Raw genomic sequence first — 21,856 nt, forward strand, 5'->3', positions numbered from 1 at the left:
TTAGGAAGGCAAAAGCCCATCTTGAACTCAGATTAGCCACTGCAGTAAAAGAGAACAAGAAATTATTTTACAAGTATATTAACAGCAAGAGAAGAATCAAGGAAAATTTCCATCCTTTACTTGATGCAGCAGGAAATGTGAATGCCTTTTCCCTCAGACAACTAATGACAAGACTTGAGGAAATGGCCACAAGTTGCGCCTGGGGAGATTTAGATTAGATAGCAGGAAAAATTTTTCTCTCAAAGAGTGGTCAGGCACTGGAACAGCCTGCCCAGGGTGGTGGTGGAGTCACCGTCCCTCGCGGTGTTCAAGAAATGCCTGGACAAGGTGCTATGAGATATGATTTAGTAGCTTAGTGGGTAGTATTGGTGATAGGAGGACGGTTGGACTAGATGATCTTGTAGGTCCTTTCCAACCTTGTGTTTTTATGATTCTGTGAAGTTCAAAAACGACAAGTGCAAGGTTCCTGCACCTGGATCAGTGCAATCCCAAACACAAATACAGGGTGTGTGGAGAATGGATTGAGAGCAGCCCTAAGGAGGAGGACCTGGGGATGTTAGTTGATGAGAAGACAATATGAGCCTGCTAAGTGTGTTGCAGCCCAAAAAGCCAATCATATTCTAGGCTGCATCAAAAAAAGCATGACCAGCAGGTCGAGGAAGGTGATTCTCCCCCTCTATTCTGGTCTCATGGGACACCACCTAGAGTGCTGTGTTCAGCTCTGGGGCCCCCAGCACAAGAAGGACATAGATGTGTTAGAAGAAGTCCAGAGGAGGGCCACAAGGATGATCGGAGGCCTCGAGAACCTCTCCTTTGAAGACAGGATGAGAAAGTGGGGGTGGTTGTGTCTGGAGAAGAGGCCTTATACCCTTATATTGACCTCCCAGTATCTAAAGAGGTCCTACAAGAAGGCTGGAGAGGGACCCTTTATCAAAGCATGTATTATTAGGACATGGGGCAATGGCTTTAAACCAAAAGAAGGTAGATGTAGAATAGATATAAGGAAGAAATTCTTTACTAGGAGGGTGGTGAGGCACTGGTACATGTTGCCCAGAGAATTCTTGGATATCCCATCCCTGGAAGTGTTCAAGGCCAGGTTGGATGTGGCTTTGAGCAACCTGGTCTATTGGGAGTTGTCCCTGCCCATGGCAGGGGTGTTGGAACTAAATGGTCATTACAGTCCCTTCCAATCCAAACCATTCTATGACTGTCATTCTATGATTCTATAATAATGTGTCATGGTGTGCATATGATACCTAGTTGATAATATTCCGCTGTTATATTTTCAAGAATGAATATTCTGAGTTCATCTTCATGTGCTGCCACAGTGGCAGAACTTTTTCTTCTCATTCATCAAAAGTGACAATTGCTATATTACTGTATATATCAATCTCAATATGCTGGAGGGAAGTATCTTAGGAATGAGCAGGGGATCAATTTGAAAGTTTGCAGTTTTAAAGGTTTAATTGATCAAAGAATAAAAATGTTTGTTTGGACAGTATACATGTTGAGAGCTTTAAAAAAAGATTGCACATTCTTCGAGTAGAAGAAATCTGACCCTTTCAGCATAGGTGTGAATTTCTTTGTATTGTTCTCTGGAGTTCCCTTCTTCTTAGTCTATTGCAATCAGTTGAGATGAATTATCTCTATATGCAGAGCTCACAATGACTGAAAAAAACAGAACTTCAGGAAACCTGTGAGGGTTTACTTTCTAAATGTTCCACCTGAGGAAAAGATAAAAAAACCTCTATGATGGGGCAAGAAATTTTACGTTGTTTCCAGTACAGATGGTTGAAAAATACTGAAGTTTTTTACTGTGAATGAATTATGTCCCATTTGTGGGAACATATGGATCACCATATATTAATCTTTTATGCCTAATACCATGTTTCTGAGATTTATGCTATACCTTAAAGCTCTAGAGGAAAGCAATATCTTATTTTTGATATAATCTATGTGAAAGGGGAAAGCTTAAGGTTTCTTAGTATATTATGCCATAACGATTGCTGAGATTTTTTGTTGGATGTGTTATGAGATTAATAATATGCATATTCGTAAGCTTTTTGGCTCCACTAATTCAAATACAGTTGAGTTGTAGGGCTGGTATGCAGTGACTAAATTTTTTTCACAGTCTGATTGCATTTGTATGATTCAGGCCAGTTCCTTGCATGCAACGTGTAAGCCGTTACAAACAGCCCTGAAGAGTGCTCCCTTGCAAACAAACGAGTATGCCAGGAGAACCAGGAAAAGGTGTGACTGCAGTTTATACTGATAAGAGGGAGATTAAAATTAGCTACATGGGGTAATGACGATAGCTAGGACATTCTACATCCTGTAGCTATAACACCTGCCTACCAATCTTGGTAAACATGTTGGAAATGAACAATATTGAAAATGAATAATTTTACATTTGAGGTGACTCAGAAATACTCTTTGGTACATCCTGTAGCCTAGGCTCCAAAATCATCCAGACTGGGGTGCTTGCTGGAAAGCACAATGTGGACAATAACGTATATTCAGATAGCCTATTGAAAAATTATGCAAATCATAATTGGTGAGAATTTAATACATAGATAGAGTAAGAGTTTTGTCCCTAGTTGATGCTTGAGAGTTGGATGCTCCCATAAGAACCTTCCTTCAACAGATTCAATGCTTCTCAGAAGCTCATATTGTCCTTTTCCTGTCTATCTAACGGGTAAAAGTAGAGGATCAGTGTTCTGCCCACCAGAGATGCAAAATGTGTTGAAGAAAGGCACAGCATAAATTGTTTCAAAACAAAAAATGTCCCCTCCTCTGTGTTTAAAAGTTATAGTTATGCCCATTCAAAGTAAGTATCAGAACTATGAATTACTCAAAGGAAGGAAAGCATCAGCTTGCAGCCCTAAGTTGCCTGAGGTTCAACAAAGAGTGGTTTATATGTTAGCCATCAGAAGTATTTTTGGCAATTAAATTCTCAGTGGGCAGACTGCCATTTTAAAGGCATCTAACCACCTCTGATCCCATATGACTAATACAGGGTACAAATTTAGGAGGGGAGGATCAGTCATTTTGCTGCTTAAGAGTGGTATTCCTAAGATTCTCCTCTTGAAGCAAAGTAGGGAGCAACTAGTACAACTTCTGAAAGTTTATAGAGATCTCAGAAAAATTTTGAAGGGTATTGTTTTTTGAAGATCATGCAGGTCAAAGATTCTACAGCATTTTTTTTTTTTCCTGTGGCTAATACTTATTTCTGCTTAACAGGTGATTTGTATATTGGAGGAGTGGCCAAAGAAATGTACAAGTCCTTGCCAAAGCTGGTGCATGCAAAAGAGGGATTTCAAGGCTGTCTTGCATCAGTTGACTTGAATGGACGGCTTCCTGATCTAATCTCAGATGCTCTCTTCTGCAACGGGCAAATAGAAAGAGGGTGTGAAGGTACTGAATATGCTGCTATCTTTTTGTATCATTGTGCAAGTATTGTGCTAACCCTCCTGAGTTTTGTTTATATGTACACTATGCACATGGAAAGTCTTATATCTTACCTGCTTGTAATTTACCCTGTTCTACCCTTTCTTATATAAAGACCACGTTTCTGTTAGTATTACAGAGACAAATCTGTACCTGTCCTACAGCACAGATTGATCTGAGAACAAGTAACTTCTTAAATGTTAAATGTAGGTTCCATCCCTCTCCAGTGGCTAGATATTTTGCATGTATTTTATTTACTTACAATGTATTTTAATCAATGATAGAAATAATAACATTTAGCTTCAATGGAGTCCTTTATAAAGACACTTGCAAAGCTGACCTTTTGTGTTTATTAATTCAAGGCTAATATATGATACCCTTGAAGATCAATCTACCTTCTCTATTTATGCTTAACCCTGAGATTTGCATTGTCATGAATCTTCCTATCTGAAGTCAGTAACAGTCAGATATGTTTTATCTCACATTTTGACACAACTGAACTATTGTGGAACGTAAGTCAGGACAGAATTAGAAGAGGTGTATTTGTAAATTAGGGGTATCAATCTATCAATCAATCAACTTTTCATCTTGTCTTTTAATCCCACATTATTTTACTTTGCTTTATGAAATAATTTAAATCAAACCTCTGTTCCCACATATGTATTTTGTTCACATAATTCTGAATTTTGTGGGTCTGTTCCTTTTTTATGTTTCCCCCTCTCTCAGGTGCCACTCTTCTCCGGACAGAAAATGTTTAAATGACATAGTAGAATTTCAATTTAGAATCTTGATGTTTTTTATGTCAAGTTGATTAAGTTTGTAAGCAGACATTTTAGACTATCCAAACAGAGCTGGGGGAGATTTCCTCAAGCTTTACCAGACAAAGCTTTCTGGCAGATAAAATTTATCTTTTCTTCTACTGTCCCTACAGTTAGTACGTAAAGGTGGAACTTGCTCATTCTTTGCTTGTTACCTTTAGTTACCAGTATAAATTCTGTTGATAGAACATAGATATATGCAAATTTCATAAGTTATTTTTCTGTATCTTTAGTGTCTGTATTTTTATCAGGAATTGAAAAATATGTATAAATTAGTTTGCACTGAGTTTGGAAAATTAGATTATACTTTCTGAATGATGTGAGTAAGTTCCATGCCCATACCATCCCTTTAAAGAGTCAAAGTACACTTTAATTCCGTTATGCATTTCATAGCTTCTTTTGAAATAATGTGATTTTCTAAATGAATTTTATGTAGTTCAAAGAAATACTGCCATAGGCCTGGAATGCAAGCTCACCTTTTAAACCAGTGGCACAACTCAGCTATCAGTGAATTTAATAAAGCTACCAAGCATTTAATAAAGTCAGTACAAATATTGTTCTCTTTGGTGGAGAGTCAGCTTTTTCTGACACCAAAATTACCTGATACAAGCAGAATGGTTAAACCAGATATGCCAACTGCCTCTCAGAGATCTGCCCTTTCAAAAGTTTTTTTTTTGGCCACAGGAAGAAATCTTCAATAGCATTGAGTGAAATATCCCCTTTCAACCTTTCTGTTTAAATCTTTCAAGTTAACAACTTGCAACCCTTCCACCTTACTCGTTTACTTCATGTCTTCCCCTGTCTGACCCATGTGTTGGTCTCTTGTCTGAAGACCGTGGATCAGATATATAAAAAATATTCTGACACCTAAAATACTATTAAAGTCACTTGCAAATTTAGCTGTCTCCTAGAAATCTGTTATATGCCTCAAGAGTTCTGTTGCTGTGTACATACAAGACTATCTCCATCCTTAGAGCTGAGCAGTTTTGCATCTCACGCAGCAACGGGATGTGTAGTCTGTAAGTCCTGAGTTGTTGAGTCCAAAGATCTCAGGAGACATATTAGCAGAAGTAAAGTCAAAACAAAAAGCATTAGTTGCCATCACTCTCATATGTCATATGTCACAGAATCATAAAATCATAGAATGGCTTGGATTGGAAGGGACCTTAAAAATCATCTTACTCTAACCCCCATCCCATAGACAGGGTGCACTTTGTTAATACTTCAGACTGAGAAGTGAGACACTTAGATTTGATGTTCTTCAGACTCGTAAGAAATAGAATTCCACACCCTCTCCATTGTGAAAAAAAAAAATGAGCTAAAAGGTCTTTATCTCTTTTCTGTCAAGCTTGATGCCATGATGTACTACTAATTAATTTTATCTATCAGGGCATTGTTCTTAAAAGACATATTTGTCAATAACTTTACTAATATAAATGCATGTTAAAAATTCTTTCTTTGGGATATTTTTTGCAGGCCCACACCACACAGGGTTGTGGTGGCAAGTTGTAAGGCTTACATTTCAAAATTTCAACCACAGACAGATAGATATCTGTTTTCTGTCACTGAGTGTTGAATGTAATTTAAATGTGGCTGGATTCACCTTGTTGACACATTTTCAGTGGATAGAATAGATAGAAACCAACAACTAGAATTATAAATATGCTAACTAGTTCTTTGAATTGTTAACAGTAAACCCCAGAGCGAGGCTGTGTCAGCCTTGTTTTCCTGTAGTCAGATCCATTGTACTTTACACTGTAAGTAAAGCAGAATTATAGAAAATACTGAATTATAAAATAACAGTTTTAATATATTGGGGAAATAATGCACTGATTGCATGTGTATGCATATATAATATGTCTTAAATGAACGTTTAAAAGGTTCATAGTAGTTCTTAACATATATGAAGATTCTTGATAGTGAGATGTGGAACTTATTTTTGTGATATATAGAAAAAGATTGTACATGCTACCTAAAATAATGCTTTTTTGGTGTGTGTAATATGTATAGCTTGTAAGCCCTCATATTAGACAAATGTAAATGAGAGACCAAATTCAGTCAATTAAAAAGTCTGCGGTGAAGACTGAATAAATTAGAATATTTAAATAGAATGTGAATCAAAAGGTGAGTGCTTGAGAAGAGTGTATTAAAATATTTACTAAATAGTTTAGTTCTGTAACATATATATGAATATATAAACTTGTTATGATAAATATTATAGTACCTTAAACATTAAAATGTCCTTTTCCATTCTTTTTTTTTTTAAGGCTTCCTGTAATTAAAAAAAAAAAAATCTTACATGAAAACCAGTCATGATGGCAATTTTTGAGTAATGACCACTTTAAGTAAACCAAAAATGCTAAGAAAACCATTTTTAAAAAGCAGGATACCCTGCTTTTTACCAAGATCCTATCTGTATTTTTTCCATATATACGTATTTTAACATGTACTTTTAACGTGTCTACAGGGTCCAGATTTATACTTTTAAGTCCTTGTGACTTTTGCTCTACTTTTGCAGTGATGAGGAAACTTAACATTGCATAACTAAAGTGTAAATAAATGCATGAATATATAACATTTAAACACCTACAGATATTTTCACTTCATCTTTGTAAAGTTTCTGAGTAGCAGAATCTGGTGAGAAAAAAATGTAAGTGTCTTGTCAGCTATGGGATTCTGTCATTATAATCCCCAGCTCAGGAAAGGGTGATGTAATGCCCAAATGTTTAAACTTCTGGGCTCAAAACTCCTAAGAAAGGGAAGTCACCATCTTATGACTGCATACTGCAGTCAATGTGTTATGGATACTGTTATTGCTATTTGAATAGGAGAAAAATATAACAAAGTAGTTAATAGTTTTGCCTGAAAAGTAATGCAGCATATGCTGTTCTCTGTTCTTAATCACAGTGGTGACTGTTCAAGTCCTGGTTCAGTGGTGTGCTCAAGCAGGGCCTCGCTTAAAGCAAGTGGCCATTGAACTGACTTTAGCCACAGAGATTTGGATTTTTCTGAAATAATGTCAAATCAAATGAAAATCCCACACTGAGATCTTTGAAGAAGCTGTAACATGAAAGAAGGGTTAAGTGGATATCTCTCTCCAGAATAATTTAGGAGATTTTTATGATCTTTGGGACAGTTTTGCCTCATCATCTGTAACTGGAAGTAGGAGTTTCAAATGGATATAGATGTATCTTCCCCAAAACAATGTAGGAGTATTTTATAATCCCAGAAGCAAATTTTTCATTGCAATGTCAAGAGTCAGTGTGAAATGTCTGTGCACCTACAGAAATCAGTAGTTCATGATCTATATTTCAGTTTTCATTCACCATTCATGAAGAAAGGGTTAGAAAAAGAAAGACCAGAGAGGATGACAGTGCTAATTATACTTGAATTCAGTGTATCTGAACATGACAAATGGCTAGTCAGGATTCAGCCATGCATTTATTCTGCTAATGCATTCATATCTATCCAAGGAGGGGAAAAAAAAAAAAAAAAACACTTTTAATTTTCCTTCATTACATGTCATCAGCTCAATTAACCATTATATTTGTAGTAAAATACTGGCAAATTACTGCTTTCTTATTTTGGCTTGCCTGAAGATTTATGGCTATTAGCATTAATTTGTTTGCATTATATGGCATTTCTTTCTCTCTTTAACAGCAGCATGCACTTTATTCTGAATGTTTTTTCTGTGTTTGCTGCCATTTCAATATTGCTTACTAACATTTAATATATTTTGCTTTTTTATTTTGCTGACAAAGTTGCATTGATGAAAGCTGATTTGCAAGGTAGATAGCCCTGTGTGTATTCAACAAGACTGAAACCCCCAATGCACAGTTGGATTACTGCAATAAATGCTCTGTACATTTCAGAACTAAAGTGTGTTATTTTATTTCAGATTTTGTCTTTCACACCTCTAAAACAATGTGCTACATGAACCTTCATTTTCCAGCATAGTTTGCATAAAGGCTTTCAGTCTTGAATATGTTTTGTATAGTGACTGCTTTAGTGCTTTGATCATACTTTTTAAAAATTTCTTTATATTTCAGTAGTCTAGTTATGATTCTCTAGAAATAGAGTAGTTTGTTTTTCATGTGTATATCACATTTCGGCATGCCAGTTCATTAGTAATCTGATTTTCTTCATTTCCCTTTAAAAAAGGAATCTGCATGGGATCCCTGAAGCATGTGAATCAGTACTTGCCAACATTCATGCCAAAGAATGCCAAACTTCTCTTTATTTCAGACCTAAATAATTTTAAACAATATCTGGGATTGAAAGCACTGTATAACATAGCTTCATTTTATTAATTTCTTATTTTGTTTTGTTTTGGGTTTACCTTATGTTTGAATCTTTAGTTTCATCTCCCAGAACTTTGCTTTCTCTGGCATCTGACTTTGCTGGTTGAAATGTATTTACAGGAAAAATAATACTGAAGTTTTTAGAAAACATTTAGCCAGTTAATGGTCTGAGATGAGAATGACAAATAACTCACAATAAAGCTAACATCCCCACTGTACCTGGAATATAGCTGCTTCAGTTCTTGCATTTTTATGTGTTTATGACATATAAGTCATAGAACTAAAGCAAAAATGTCCTTTTAATATTACATGCTGCTAAAAAAAAAAAAAACAAAAAAAAACACAAAACAGCAAGTTTATGTGTGTTTTCCTTGGTAACTCTTTGCTCATTTGATTTGAGATGTTGGCAATTAGTTAATGTGATCCAGTGAGAATTACATTTATTTGGAAGGCAAAGTGCAAGTCCTTTTTTGTATGTTCTCATCAGGCCCAAGCACAACATGCCAAGAGGATTCATGTGCAAACCAAGGAGTGTGCTTGCAGCAGTGGGATGGATTCAGCTGTGATTGTAGCATGACCTCCTTTAGCGGACCATTATGCAATGACCGTAAGTACACTAAAATGTGCTGATCTGAAAGCTCTAGAGCTCCAAGGCAATATTTGAAGCAAGCGTCTTTAGCTTTATATTATCTTAATATACGATATTTAAATGGACTGGCAAACCTTGTGAAAATCTGTAAGGCTTCTGTGAAGAACATAGCTAAAATATACAGTTTAAATTTTGGACAATGTGCTGTATGGAACATTGACAGAATTTGGTTTTATTATACTTGATTGTATGTCTAATATACTGACGATTACCTGTTTGAAATAAGCCCTTTCTTGCATAAACATTACAAATATATTTTCTTTTCTGACTGAAAAAAAACACCAAACCTTTTACATTTTATTATCTTAAGCTATATTGCAATTTTCTTGCATTATATCATGAGGGCTATAATTACTGTGAAACAGTTGACAAGGCTTATTATCTCCCTTTGTTGATTTCTTTAGGTGACACACTAAGCATTCCAATAATAAAAGCATGCCGAGTATTTTAGTTCTTTTAAATTTCATCTCAATAAAACTACATAATGTACACCAACCATCTGGTCTTTCAGGAAAAGCTTAAATGTGTCATAAATAAGGTCCTGATTCACCAATGTCATAATCTAGTTTTATTCCAATCCAGTTTTATTGATCAAAATAGAATTATGCAGAACTGAAAGTGAAGCAGTAATGCAAGAGCCATGATGGTCCACGGTAACTAGTTAAAGAAAAGTAACGATTTTTCTTTTTAACTCAAGACATTTGAAATATCCTCATGCTACGTGTTTTTGTATCCATATGAAAAGGGAATTTCTTTAAGTGTAGGCATTTTTATTTTCATTTGTATACATGTCTCTGAATAAATGCCTGATGGTAGGAAGTGTTTGTATGACTATCTATTCAAGCATTTTGGATTTTTGTGTCTTGTTCTGATTCTCCAGTCTCCAGCAAGGTGCATCTTTGTGGTCAAACTCTTAAATAAGAAAGTAGCTAACGTCTCATGAGATTTTGGCTCAAATTATATCCAATCAAATGCTAAAAAATTAGTTACATGCAAAAGCTGAAAAAAAATGATTCTCATGCAAGTTCCACTTTTCTACTCTTGACCACTTTTTAAAAACTATGGGAAAGACTTATGTCAGTCTGTTTCTTTACAATTGTCATGGTAGAGATGAAATGTGATATGAAAAAGCTTTAGAAAATTTGAACAAAGCTTTGTGTTTATTGGGTTTGCACTTCCAATAATATAATTAGTTATACTTCTAAGCATGTATTTATAAAGATTCTAGCTCCCTATCTAATACAGTAGAAAAATTTTCTTTTTTTTTTTAATGTCATTATTTCTGTTCTTCTGTGACCTCTGATTTCTTCCAAAAGTATCTAAAAGCTATGAATAAGAAATTCTATATTTCACATCTAGCAACGCAAAAACTCTGTTTATAAGTTTGTCTTAATAGTAACTGATGTCTGAACCCGGAATATTCTGTGAATTATTTTTTCAAGAAATTTAAGAACTTACGTAAGAAAGATATTCACCTGTCAGTGAAGGCTCATTCATACAGTAATGTGGATGACGCTGTACACTATCAGATAACTTTCAGTATACTATTTTTGATGCTGTTGAGGAGTATCTTTAGTACATGGCTGCAAAAAATGCTTACTTTTTCTCCCAGATAAGTAATTTTGTAATGTTCTTTCACAAACATGAAATGTAAATTTATCCTAGATATGGATGCTTTGTGATCGAATGCAGAGTCTGGTAACTATAATTCATCTATTTTCTGCTTTATCTTGGCTCCTTAGATTAGTTTACATTCCAAAAGTCTACCAAGCAAATGTAACGAGAGATATTTTTTTTTTGTCACAATACGTATATATGTATATATACATACTATAATATATATATACATATATATATACAGGGAGGAAAAGGAAGAAAAATTATGTTGTTGTAATCTCAGTGTCTCAAAGTCATCTGTATGTTCCTAGACTTCTCTCTGCTTTGTTTGGGAAGAGTACAATGGAAAGAGAAATGATGAAGTGTTACTACGGTTTTTAGTAGCTTGCATAGGCTAGAAAACACAGGCTAAAGTTTTGCAGCAGTGAAGTAAGCCCAATTCCTTTTGCATCAAGTGAGATGTTTTCAGTGACAGCTCTGGAATAGTACCTGCTTGCTGCTGAAAAACACAGCCCCTTGTGAGCAACCGAAGGATGTTCCTTAGCAGTGACACAATTCCGTCGCCAATCACACATGGAGCAACGTTAATTGACAGACACTGAAACCTAGCCCAGTATTGTTACAGCAATACAGTATTCTTGCATAGACAGACTGCCTTTACATTTGAATGAACCAATTTATATTTTTAGTGTTATGTAAAACAGAGTATTAGTGACACATCAAAATTTCATAGCTGGTGATTTTGTTTTAACAAAAGCAAAAATTGACCATTTGAAAATAAGCGTCACATGTCATGTAATTGGCTTATGGAGATTTGCATCCTCCTGTATTGAGTGTCCATGTCCAGATGTCGGCAGCAGGGGAGTTACAGGGGACTCTATCAGAAAAGGTTGGGGCTGCCCCACACTAGACATGGCTGGTTCCAGCCACTTCCAACAGAGTCACCACCAGGCACAGCCCAGCACCTCAGCCACGCTGTGGCACCTCTGGGAAAACATAGTTAGAAAGGGCAAAAACAGTGGACAGGAGGAAAGAATGAAAAGAGAAACAGCAGAGGCAACACCACCATCAGATAAGGGGGAATGAGTAAGCATTTGGGTGGGAGTTTGGTCTTTAGCCAGGGTTAACCCACCATGCTTCCCCGTTATTTTGTTCCACCAGTTCTTAGTGAATGTATTTGAGTAGAAACTTCAGAGTGATAGAATGGCTGAAGGAAAAGAGAACCTGTGAAGACAGTATAGTCTAGCCCTTCTGCACAGAGCCTGGTCACCTAGAGCAGGTTGTTCAGGACTGTGTCCATCTGGATTTTTAGTATCTCCAAGGACGCATCTTCACAACTTCTCTGGACAACCTGTGCCAGTGCTCAGGCACCCACACAGTAGAAAACTGTTTCTTATATCTAGAATGAGATTTCATGTATTTTGGTTTGTGACCCTTGCCTCTTGTCCTGTCATTTTCACTGTCAAAGAGAACAGCCTGGCTCTGTCTTCTTTACTACCACCCATCAGGTATCTATAAATCACAGAATCATGGAATATCCTGAGTTGGAAGGGACCCACAAGGATCATCGAGTCCAACTCCTGGCTTCACACAGGGCTACGTAAAAATTAAACCATATGTCTGAGAGCACTTTCCAAACACTTCTTGAACTCTAGCAGACTTGGTGCCCTGGGGAACCTGTTTCAACCAACCTCTTGGTGAAGAATCTTTTCCTAATATCCAGTCTGAACCTCCCCTGACACAGCTTCATGCCATTCCTTCAGGTCCTATAGCTGTCACTAGAGAGAAGAGATCAGCACCTGCCCCTCCGCTCTCCTCATGTGGAAGCTATAGACCATGATGAGTTCTCCTCTCAGTCTCCTCTGATATCAACAAAGCAAGTGACCTCAGCTGTTCCTCATACATCTTCCCCTCCGAACCTTTCACAATCTTTTTTTTTTTCCCTCCTTTGGACACTCTGTAATACTTTTATATCCTTATGTCATGGTGCCCAGAACTGCACACAGTACTCGAGGTGAGGCTGCACCAGCACAAAGCAGAGTGGGACAATCACTTCCCTCTACCAGCTAGCAATGCTTTGCTTGATGCACCCCAAGATATGGTTGGCCCTTTTGTCTGCCAGGGCACGCTGCTGGCTCATATTCAACTTGCTGTCAACCAGAACCACCACCCTTTCCATGGGGCTGCTTTCCAGCCTTTCATCCCCTGCTCTGTAGATATACTCATGATTGCCCTGCTCCAGGTGCAGAATTCGGTACTTGGCTCTTGTTAAATTTCACGTGGTTGGTGAAGGTCCAGCCCTCTATTTTGTAAGTATCCCTGTGCAAGGCCTCTCTACCCATGACGGAGTCAACAGCGCCTCTTAAATTAGTATCATCTGCAAAATTACTTAGTATTCATTCAAGGCCTGCATCCAGATCCTTTGTAAAAACATTGAAGAGAACTGGCCCTAAAATGGAGTCCTAGGGAACCCCACTAGTGACTGAACACAAGCCTGATATAACCCCATTTATTATAACTATTTGGGCTTTACCAATCAGCTGATTGATCACCCATCCTATTATGTATTTGTCTAGCTGTATGCTGGACATTTTGTCCAAAAGGATACTGTGAGAAACAGTATTGAAAACTTTGCTGAGATCCGAAAAGATTACATCAGCTGGCTTCCCTTGGTCAGCTAGATGGGTAATCTCAACATGAAGGGAAATTAAGTTAGTTAAACAGGACTTTTCCTTCATGAACCCATGGTTCTCTGTGAATTGTGACTGAACTGTCTTCCAAGTGTTTTTGCAATAACTCCCAGAATAATCTTTTCCATAAATTTGCCAGGCACTGAAGAGAGACTGATAGCCCTGTAATTACCAGAGTCTTCTTTCTTGCCCTTCTTGAAAACTGGGACAACATTTATGATCATACAGAAACCTGGGACCTCTTTGTATTCCCAAGACTGTTGAAAAATAATTAAGAGAGATCTTGCAATGACATCAGCCATCCCAGCACCCTTGGATGAATCCTCCATAGACCTATGTGCAATCAATCCACAGACCTGTGTGCATCCAGCTTGCGCTACAATTCATGTCCAACCTCACAGTTAGCTGGGAGTTGATTGTTTCTACAGTTACCTTCCTGCTACTCAGGGCTGTGATCCTCCCAGGACACATCATTGGTGTTAAAGACAGGTAAAGAAGGCATTAAATGTCTGTGCTTTGTCTATTTGTGAGGTGACCATCCTCATCAAGTAACAGACCCATGTTATCTCAATGTTATCTCTGTTGCCTTGTCCACACTGCTTATCCCTCCTGAAAACGTTCTTCCTCATCCATCCCAGGAGGCTGTTGACCTTCTTTGCTGCAAGGGAACCTTGCTGACTCGTGTTCAACTTGGTATCCACTAGAACACACAGATCCTTTCCTGCAAGGACTTAGCATTTTTGGTTGTTTCATGAGTTTCCTTTAGCTCACCTCTCCAGCCTGTTAGTGTCCCTCTGAATGGAAGCACAGGCACCTGGTCTAGCAGCCACTCCTCCCAGTTTTTCATTGTCTTCAATTTGCATAAACATGCATAAATTTACTTCCTGAGGTCAGCTAAGACTTTCAGCATGTTTCCTAGAGTAACTGCAGTGCACAAAGATTTGACATGCATATCATTCCTGGGCTTCACAATGTAAGTGTTTCATGTGTATTGTTCTCATCTTTCTTTTTAAAGTTTGGAGGAAATAATGAAAGAAATGATTTCTTGAAAATTGTTATAATATATTCTATTGATATAGAGTGTAAGAAGTATCTTTAATCTTTTCTACAACAGCAAATTATTGTTCCTCTACTGCTCACTGTGTTATTCTAAGTGAAAATGTGCCGAGTTTAAAATTAAGACTTCTTAAAAGTTCACTCAAAATAAGCAGCCAGTGAACCAGGTTGGTTTTTTTTCCCAATCCAAGAGTGTTGTCTGTGTGTCAGCTAGAGAGGAGGAGAAGTTTATGGAATTTACTCCTACAGAAAATGACCTGGGCCAGCAAGGGTAAGATCATAGCTTTACAGCTGTATTTGGGAACACGTAGTTTAATCCAGAAAAGTTTCTTTTGGTTTTAAATCTCAGTACCTCACTACAGTGAATACAGAGTGCCTGTAGACTGTAAGCCTCTGTGGTGACACAGGTAGAAATATTCTATGTGATGTCACTTTCTAAGTAATGAAAGACAGACAAGGCAGGGTAAGTTTTGCTCCCAAGAAGCCATGTTGATTATCATTTTCTCTTTTGATTTGATATGACACTTAAAGATTCGAAGCAACAGTGTTCTTTAGATGTGATAGACAGAGGTGTTGTAAGTGCAAAGGAGTCCAGTAGCAGATCTTCTTACAAAATAGCATTATGTAGAAAACTGTACTAAAAGGAAAATTAATGACTGTTCTTACAAATGGATGCCTGCATGCAACTCCTCTGAGAAAGTACATCACAAATGTTGTAAATATTTTTAACAGCAGGTTATTAGATGAGAGCTGTCCTCCCAGAGTATTCAGCTTTTTCATAAGAGTGGGGTTGAATATGATTCTGGCAAAACAAAACAAATCTATAAGAGATTGTCTGCTGTCTCCAAGTTTACATGTGTTTTTTACTCACACAGTCTTTACATATAACCATATTAGTGAATGTAATGCCATGTTTGTGGACACAAATACTGCTATTATGGCATGGAAAATAGCAGACATAATAACATTGTCACATTACATTACTATAGAAATGTTCTGTGCCAAATTACAGGGCAATGTCAACACTGTCTGTTACCATAAGGGAATAATGTATTGGTGTTGTATTTGTGATGGTATAGCTAACACTGTGTCAACACTTCCATTAAAATCTATTTCTAAAGAGTTAGAACTTCACCATGAAGCCTCTTCTGACTAGGAATTTGACATTTTCAACCACTGTGAGTAATGAAACTTTAAAAAACAAACAAACAAACAAAAAAGTCTTATTTTATTTTGACTTTTCTTTTGCCATGAAAAATCAAAAGCCCTCGTTTAAATGGCAAGCTGTGTTGAAATTACAGTAATTACAGTTTAATATAAAGCTTTTTTTTTTTTTAAATTTTGGTTGCATTATAGAGATACTGCTTTTCAGCTAAGATATATCTGTAACAATGGTTAGATTTTATTGCAAACGTGTGGGCAAGGAATTTGAAGAAGACCTACTAGGACAAGATGATATCTATTAGCTAAAGTTGTATAAAAGCATATTTGCTAAGAGGCTGGCCAACCTGATAATAAGAGAACCAGGCCTGTAAATAGTGTGAAATAGAGAAGACAACCCACAATAAAGTGAGGAAGTAGTAGACTGGGTTGACAAGCAAAAGGGGAGTTCCTGAGAGGAGGGAGTGAGTCAAAAAGCAGGAATACAAGCTTTGGACTTAAAGAGAACAGATTCCAGGCCAGGGTCTGCTTGGAGGAATTCCATGGGTTCCATGTTATTCAGGGATCGCTTCCTTCAAGCTCAGGAGCAATTAACCTTGATGCACAGGAAATTAAGCAAATGTGGCAGAAGACAGGAGGAGCTCCTGACAAAACTCAGACATTAAAAGGCAGCGTGCAAGAGGTACATGCAGGGCCAGGTGGCACAGGAAGAATATGTTAACATTGCCTATGTATGCAGGGATGGGGCTAGGAAAACCAAAGCCTTGTCTGGCAAGGGATATTGAGGGCAGCAGGAAGATCTCCTGTCAGCAGTGAAAGAAAGTGCAGGAAAATGTAGGCGTACCACTGGATAAAGTGAAGGGACCTCATGGCAAGTAATGCATAAGAGACTGAGTTACTCAGTGCCTTCTTTGCCTTGGTCTTTACTGCTAAGACTGGCCATTTAGCACTTTCAGCAGTCCCAGTTATCTGAGAACAGACAAAGTCTGGAGCAAGGAAGACTTACCTGGGTGGAGAAAGATCAGGTCAGGGAATATTTAAACCAAGTGGACATGCACAAGCGTATGGCACCAGATGGGACACATCCATGTGTGCCACTGGTCATTATGAATTTGCTCTAGATTCTTTGAAAGGTCATGGCTACTGGGGGCTGTTCCAGAGAACTGGAATAAAAGGAAACATTTTCCCTGTCTTCAAGAAGGAGAAAACTACGGACTGATAAGGCTAACCTCACTCCCTGAAAATGTGATAGAGAAAATCCATCTAGAAGCTATTTCCAAACATACTAGGGGCAAGAAGGCAAGTAGGAGTAGTCAGCATAGACTTACAAAGGATAAATCATGTATGATTGTATGACAGTGGATTCATTATTTAAATATTTGTCATTTTCTTGCTAAGCAGGCAATCTTTTTTTCTGATTTGAAAGCATGATGAGCATTCAAAATTGGGATTGAAGCAGGTATCTTTCCAGAAAATCAAATAGTAATTATCTCAGATTGAGCACACCAAACAGTAGATACTCTTGGCTGTTATCGAGAATAGACCAAGAACTTCCTTGTCACAGGACATTATAAAAAAAAAAAAATAGTTAAAAGTTTGAGAGAGTTTTGGATGTTAGAGTATCTGGTGTTATTACAAATTCCAGAAGGGATTGAATAATTCTCTTTTCTATGCAGTGCTTGGAGAGTGCATTAATTAATATTGAGGTTATAATTTGAACTACAAAAAACAAATAAACAAAAAGCAACTAAATATTGAGTCAGCAATTTAACTTTTGCAATAAATGAGCAGTTTTATAAGCACCAATCTTGCCTGCAGAACTCTGATCCGAACAGGTGCATTTTTGCACTGAATGAGGCAAGAGTCTTATACTATGTGAACATGCAACTAGCAATTATGTCCGTATCCAAGGAGGGGTAGCTTAATATTTCACACAGAAATGTACAGGTGGCTTTCCTTAGGTTTGCAGTACTTTATGCTTGAAATTTAGCATCATTTGTATATATATACTCACACACACTAAAAAAGAATATTTATTATTTTCTCTTAGCCATGCAGCTAACTTTTTACAGTTTTCTGATCATATGGTGTTGACATTGGATAGTCATTCTCCTCTCACAATGTCTTTCTTCTTCTGAATTGCAAATCTTAGGGTGATATTCACATAATGCCTTTTACATATCACTCTGGTGCTACCCAAATGATGGATTTAAATACTTTTGCCACATATATTTCTTTCACATTTATTAATTGACTTGGCTATTCGGGATATTGCATCTTTTGGACCTTTTAACACCTAGATTGTAGGGTCATTCTTAATGCCACTTTTATGAGAAGGATATGCACAAAATTAAGAAGTTTAATTAAACCAGTGACCAAAACCTAAACTAACCACATGAGCCACTTAATAGTACTTTCCAAAATAATAATTTTCTGGCGAAGTCTTTGCAGTTGCTAGCTAGTAATAAACATATAACCTGTTATTAAGAAAAGGGATAGAGAATTCCTGTGAGTACTTTACAACACATTTGATTTCCATTTCCTGGAGCTGAGAATTAAAAATATGTACCTCATAACATACCAGTCTAAATACTTCATATGATTATTTTGCCATGGAGGCTTACAGTACACAGGAGAAATAAAGATAGCTGCACACAAAATTACAATGCAGGGCAAGCTTCTGGAATGATCTGATTGAAGAAATCTCAATTCGTTCAGTTTATCTTATCCAGTCTCTCTCTGTAAGGAATATCTGGATTTTTTGGTGACAAACATCAGTGGCCTAATTTGTAAAAACGTCAAAGGAAGGAGGATTTCACACAAGCTGTCTTGAAAATGCAGAAATGTTGAGGTGTTTAGGAGAATTAGAAAAACTGTTAAAAGAACAATGAAGGCAAGAAGTGTTACCTGGGAACCATGGCTGTGGAACAAGATTTTTAATATATGTCCAGTCTATCAATTATGTAAGTTAACAGGCATGCTTTTCTTGACAGTCTGAAAACAAGCTTTAGAATTTTTGTTTCTATAAAAATTCTGGAGTAGTCAAATGACCTATCCATACCTAAAAGAGTTAAGAAATTTCCAGATTCCTTAAAATAAATAAATTAATTAATTAAAAGAAAAGTGTGAGAAAAAAGATTGTTTGATAGTGATTGTTGAAACTCATATATATGAGAATATTTCTAACAAACAGTAAAAAGGAAAGCTTCAAGTGGGATAACATGGTACAGAGGAAACCAAAGTGAAACTCAAGGTAGCCAGAATACATTTTTGTAGCTGTGCTTGTAGCTCAGATAGAAGCAATTATGCAACTTTTCTGGCCTACTCAGAGGTATTTTCTATTTCACAATATTAAAAATGGAACATAGTGTCAGAAAATTGCAAACTTCTCTTTGCCTCTGGAGGAATCAAGGGAGTAATTAAATTGAATTTTGGTATGTCAATAATATCTTTCTCTTATTAATGGAGTAATAATTTTGTAAATCAAGTCGTAGAAGTGTTTCCAGTGTCATAAAGGTGAAAATAATTAAGGGGTAATTAAATATATTCTCATGGAATGAAAATTGTTCTGCTGGGTATTGTTAGATTCCTTTCTCTTGAACTTTCAATTATTACAATTTAATAGCATGCTATGTACAATCCAGTCTGAAATTTGGAATCTGTTGCAAAAGCTGTTCACATTATAGCCATTCACATTATAGCATAGTGGATAAATATTGTCACTGTTCTTTCTCATAGATTTCTCTGAAAAAAAGATACTAATACAGTCTTGCAAACTGCAACATTCCAACAGTATCATGTATTAATATCAATTTTAGGTAACCAGTAAGTTTCTGAGCAAGATTAGTCATTATACATGGCACAACTGCAGTAGAAGTTTTACCTCCATAATAGTGCCAGTCATTCCTCTCTGACAAGCCCCCCAGAAAAAGAGCAATGAGCAAGTGCTATTTTTTTTTAATTTTTATTTTATTTTTAATAAATGAGAGCTGCAAGGATCACAAATGGTAGGAATGAAGAAAAAGCTTTCCCAAGCTGTCTCTTGTATAACCCATAGTATGAGAAGACCTCAAAGTACATACGGGGAGTTTGGTAAAATATATCTATTTTATGCGTAAGATATTTAAGTACAATAGCACAATGATGGGTGACACTTCAGAAAGGCAAAATTATTCAGTCTTTTCTGAAGTCTGTACAACTGGACTCAGGTTACTAAGGAAACCTGATCTTCCCCAGCATGTATTCTTGCTTGACAGATAGATAGGTAGGTTAGATTCGAAGTAACAACATACATATAAGGAAATCCTATACTCATTTAAAAAAAAAAAAAAAAAAAAAAAGTTCTTTGGAGTCTTCTTTGTTTTCATTTTTGTCAGGTACTGTAGAAAACAAAGGCAAAGAAAATACTTTTTAATAAAAAGTTACAAAAATTACCTGAATCTTATTGGGTAAAGGTGTTCTGGAGTCCAAATTAATGATCTGTGCAATTCCTCAGCAGCAGAGAATGGAAACATGTACTTGCTTAATGCAGGGCAAAAAGAAAGATAATTCAGACATTTTTGTAGTTTTCATGCTTTTATTCTCTTCCCATGCGACAGAATGGATATTGTACCTGTTTTTGATCACTTATTACTGATGATTAGATGGAGCTGGCAGGCCAATCTGAATGAAATTTCAATATTCTTGCTAGCACATACATCCATAAACATGCTTATTCTCTCTTAATATCACACGTGATGTTTAAGATCCTTCAACGTCTCATTTTGACTGAAGCTTATGAATCTTGTACGCTGGTGTTTGTTTGAAAGTCTTTGTAGCAATGTTCTACTTAGGTATTTCACGAAATTTTGAAAGAAGGAAGAAGGTTTAATAGTAGCTATGAAAAATAGTGTTGGAAGCATCACATTTATGGGTAAAGGAATTTTACCACATTTTAGTCTCTGCTTGATTAATGAAGCCATCCAAAATACAGTCCCAGCCTGAGGAAAACTGTTCCATATTGAAAGTGGTCAATAGTCAGCTTTGGTTCTGACAAGCTGGATTTGAAGAAAATATGGTGAAGAACATCTAACGTTCAGGAAGCTGGTGCCCACAAAGACGATTTAAAGACCGTATTAAGGAAGTTTGTTCATTTGTTGCTAATTCTGGAGGAGTGTTCATGCAGCTAAGCTTTATGCTGTCACTCCATGTAATGAAGCCATACTTCCAATTGAAAACAGACATGCAAAGAAGCACTTAATTTCACTGTAAGCATCCACACACTAAAAAGCAGTTAAAATACATGACATGCAGTATTCAATGTCAAAAAGCATTAATATTTACAGATACCACTTGCAAATCATCATAAGCTCTGAGTCTGTTGTACTGTATAAGGAAGTCTTGTCTGTAGTGTGTGGTGTTCTAAAATTCTCTGCCTTTTAAACAGTGAAAATCTTCAGAAAATATCTGGCAAAATCAGTGGGCTGATGCTTAGATTATATAAAATATTTTACAGTGAGGCCAGGGTACCTTGAATTTGGGAACTTAATACCACTCAGAAGTATTAGCTGTGGAGGACCACTACCTCTTTTCCAGATATCCTAAAAGTAGGAGATGATGTTGCTCAGTCCCTCTAAAAAGCAGGTTTTTGATCACTTGTATAATACAAACGTTGCAGTGTGCTGGGTATGAAAGGTATGCATATGCTTTCTAAAATAGGACAAGAACAGATGCTTGCTACCAGCAAACTGGAATTTACTTAAAATTCCAATCTCAAATCATGAGTTCAGTGAGCAATTTCAATATGTTGAAATCCAAAGTGACCACATGTGGTCATAAAAAGCATTTTCCCCGTCCCCCCACTGTTAAACAGAAATATGTGTTCGAGTTTTTGAAACAGATTGAAATACTTCCTTCTCTGTGTTTTTGCCTCTTTTAATCCTATCTTCTGGATCTTAGCCTGGTCTTAGGTTGATTACTTTTATAGATTTTCTTCTGGTCCAGTGGTAATTATAGGTTGGCTTTCCTGCCTGGTCAAAAAATTCATCGGAAAGTTGATTTTAATCACTGATTTTGTAAGTGGCAGATGGTCATATCTTTGCTCATGTTAGTTTGTTTGCTTTAAATACCGTGTTACTT

At 36.7% G+C, this 21,856-nt stretch overlaps 1 protein-coding gene across 32 annotated transcripts in view; it reads left to right on the top strand.

The window, feature by feature from the left end:
- The window catches only part of NRXN1 (neurexin 1), a 725,132-nt gene that overhangs the window by 359,669 nt on the left and 343,607 nt on the right, over positions 1–21,856 (top strand). For all 32 annotated transcript variants that reach the window (XM_080583915.1, XM_080583904.1, XM_080583905.1 and 29 more), the window contains 2 exons: positions 3,241–3,414; positions 9,054–9,173. In XM_080583915.1, the coding sequence (XP_080440041.1) occupies positions 3,241–3,414; positions 9,054–9,173 (294 nt within the window). The remainder of the gene's footprint in view (positions 1–3,240; positions 3,415–9,053; positions 9,174–21,856) is intronic.

This window comes from Anser brachyrhynchus, assembly GCF_964034855.1.
Source record: "Anser brachyrhynchus genome assembly, chromosome: 3".
Lineage (NCBI taxonomy): Eukaryota > Metazoa > Chordata > Aves > Anseriformes > Anatidae > Anser > Anser brachyrhynchus.